The sequence below is a fragment of the Phytophthora sojae genome (assembly GCF_000149755.1).
Source record: "Phytophthora sojae unplaced genomic scaffold PHYSOscaffold_6, whole genome shotgun sequence".
NCBI classification, from domain to species: Eukaryota; Oomycota; class Peronosporomycetes; order Peronosporales; family Peronosporaceae; genus Phytophthora; species Phytophthora sojae.
Window position 1 is genome coordinate 59,212 of NW_009258120.1, and position 2,589 is coordinate 61,800.

Sequence of the window (2,589 nt, forward strand, 5' to 3'; positions counted from 1 at the left end):
CGTTTGCGCTCTAATTTACCGCCAACGAGCCATTGGCGCCATCGCTAGGGGCCGTATAGCCACTGGTGGTGGGCTGCTGGTGGGCAAGGCGAGAATCGGGACCGAGGCCTTCTGCACGGTTGCAGGCTGCGTGGGGTGGCTCAGCGGATGTGGCTGGCCATGGCGATACCATTTGCGCGCTAATTTACCACCAACGAGCCATTGGCGCCATCGCTAGAGGCCGTGTAGCCACTGGTGGTGGGCTGCTGGTGGCCAAGGCGAGAATCGGGACCGAGGCCTTCTGCACGGTTGCAGGCTGCGTGGGGTGGCTCAGCGGATGTGGCTGGCCATGGCGATACCATTTGCGCTCTAATTTACCACCAACGAGCCATTGGCGCCATCGCTAGAGGCCGTGTAGCCACTGGTGGTGGGCTGCTGGTGGCCAAGGCGAGAATCGGGACCGAGGCCTTCTGCACGGTTGCAGGCTGCGTGGGGTGGCTCAGCGGATGTGGCTGGCCATGGCGATACCATTTGCGCTCTAATTTACCACCAACGAGCCATTGGCGCCATCGCTAGAGGCCGTGTAGCCACTGGTGGTGGGCTGCTGGTGGCCAAGGCGAGAATCGGGACCGAGGCCTTCTGCACGGTTGCAGGCTGCGTGGGGTGGCTCAGCGGATGTGGCTGGCCATGGCGATACCATTTGCGCTCTAATTTACCACCAACGAGCCATTGGCGCCATCGCTAGGGGCCGTGTAGCCACTGGTGGTGGGCTGCTGGTGGCCAAGGCGAGAATCGGGACCGAGGCCTTCTGCACGGTTGCAGGCTGCGTGGGGTGGCTCAGCGGATGTGGTTGGCCATGGCGATACCATTTGCGCTCTAATTTACCACGAACGAGCCATTGGCGCCATCGCTAGAGGCCGTGTAGCCACTGCTGGTGGGCTGCTGGTGGCCAAGGCAAGAATCGGGACCGAGGCCTTCTGCACGGTTGCAGGCTGCGTGGGGTGGCTCAGCGGATGTGGCTGGCCATGGCGATACCATTTGCGCACTAATTGACCGACAACGAGCCATTGGCGCCATCGCTAGGGGCCGTGTAGCCACTGGTGGTGGGCTGCTGGTGGGCAAGGCGAGAATCGGGACCGAGGCCTTCTGCACGGTTGCAGGCCGCGTGGGGTGGCTCAGCGGATGTGGCTGGCCATGGCGATACCATTTGCGCACTAATTTACCACCAACGAGCCATTGGCGCCATCGCTAGGGGCCGTGTAGCCACTGGTGGTGGGCTGCTGGTGGCCAAGGCGAGAATCGGGACCGAGGCCTTCTGCACGGTTGCAGGCCGCGTGGGGTGGCTCAGCGGATGTGGCTGGCCATGGCGATACCATTTGCGCACTAATTTACCACCAACGAGCCAATGGCGCCATCGCTAGAGGCCGTGTAGCCACTGGTGGTGGGCTGCTGGTGGGCAAGGCGAGAATCGGGACCGAGGCCTTCTGCACGGTTGCAGGCTGCGTGGGGTGGCTCAGCGGATGTGGCTGGCCATGGCGATACCATTTGCGCACTAATTTACCACCAACGAGCCATTGGCGCCATCGCTAGAGGCCGTGTAGCCACTGGTGGTGGGCTGCTGGTGGGCAAGGCGAGAATCGGGACCGAGGCCTTCTGCACGGTTGCAGGCTGCGTGGGGTGGCTCAGCGGATGTGGCTGGCCATGGCGATACCATTTGCGCTCTAATTTACCACCAACGAGCCATTGGCGCCATCGCTAGAGGCCGTGTAGCCACTGGTGGTGGGCTGCTGGTGGGCAAGGCGAGAATCGGGACCGAGGCCTTCTGCACGGTTGCAGGCCGCGTGGGGTGGCTCAGCGGATGTGGCTGGCCATGGCGATACCATTTGCGCTCTAATTTACCACCAACGAGCCATTGGCGCCATCGCTAGAGGCCGTGTAGCCACTGGTGGTGGGCTGCTGGTGGGCAAGGCGAGAATCGGGACCGAGGCCTTCTGCACGGTTGCAGGCTGCGTGGGGTGGCTCAGCGGATGTGGCTGGCCATGGCGATACCATTTGCGCTCTAATTTACCACCAACGAGCCATTGGCGCCATCGCTAGAGGCCGTGTAGCCACTGGTGGTGGGCTGCTGGTGGGCAAGGCGAGAATCGGGACCGAGGCCTTCTGCACGGTTGCAGGCTGCGTGGGGTGGCTCAGCGGATGTGGCTGGCCATGGCGATACCATTTGCGCTCTAATTTACCACCAACGAGCCATTGGCGCCATCGCTAGGGGCCGTGTAGCCACTGGTGGTGGGCTGCTGGTGGCCAAGGCGAGAATCGGGACCGAGGCCTTCTGCACGGTTGCAGGCTGCGTGGGGTGGCTCAGCGGATGTGGCTGGCCATGGCGATACCATTTGCGCTCTAATTTACCACCAACGAGCCATTGGCGCCATCGCTAGAGGCCGTGTAGCCACTGGTGGTGGGCTGCTGGTGGGCAAGGCGAGAATCGGGACCGAGGCCTTCTGCACGGTTGCAGGCCGCGTGGGGTGGCTCAGCGGATGTGGCTGGCCATGGCGATACCATTTGCGCACTAATTTACCACCAACGAGCCAATGGCGCCATCACTAGGGGCCG

The 2,589-nt window shown here is 63.0% G+C and overlaps 1 protein-coding gene across 1 annotated transcript; it reads right to left on the minus strand.

Moving 5' to 3' along the window:
* Positions 1-15: 15 nt before the first annotated feature.
* On the minus strand, positions 16-1,677 carry PHYSODRAFT_513252 (hypothetical protein; the record flags this gene model as incomplete). Its single annotated transcript, XM_009531893.1, has 5 exons — positions 16-153; positions 1,078-1,167; positions 1,247-1,322; positions 1,375-1,505; positions 1,585-1,677. Coding segments are annotated over 5 exons (528 nt in total), but the record flags the coding sequence as incomplete, so codon positions are not given.
* Positions 1,678-2,589: the final 912 nt, after the last annotated feature.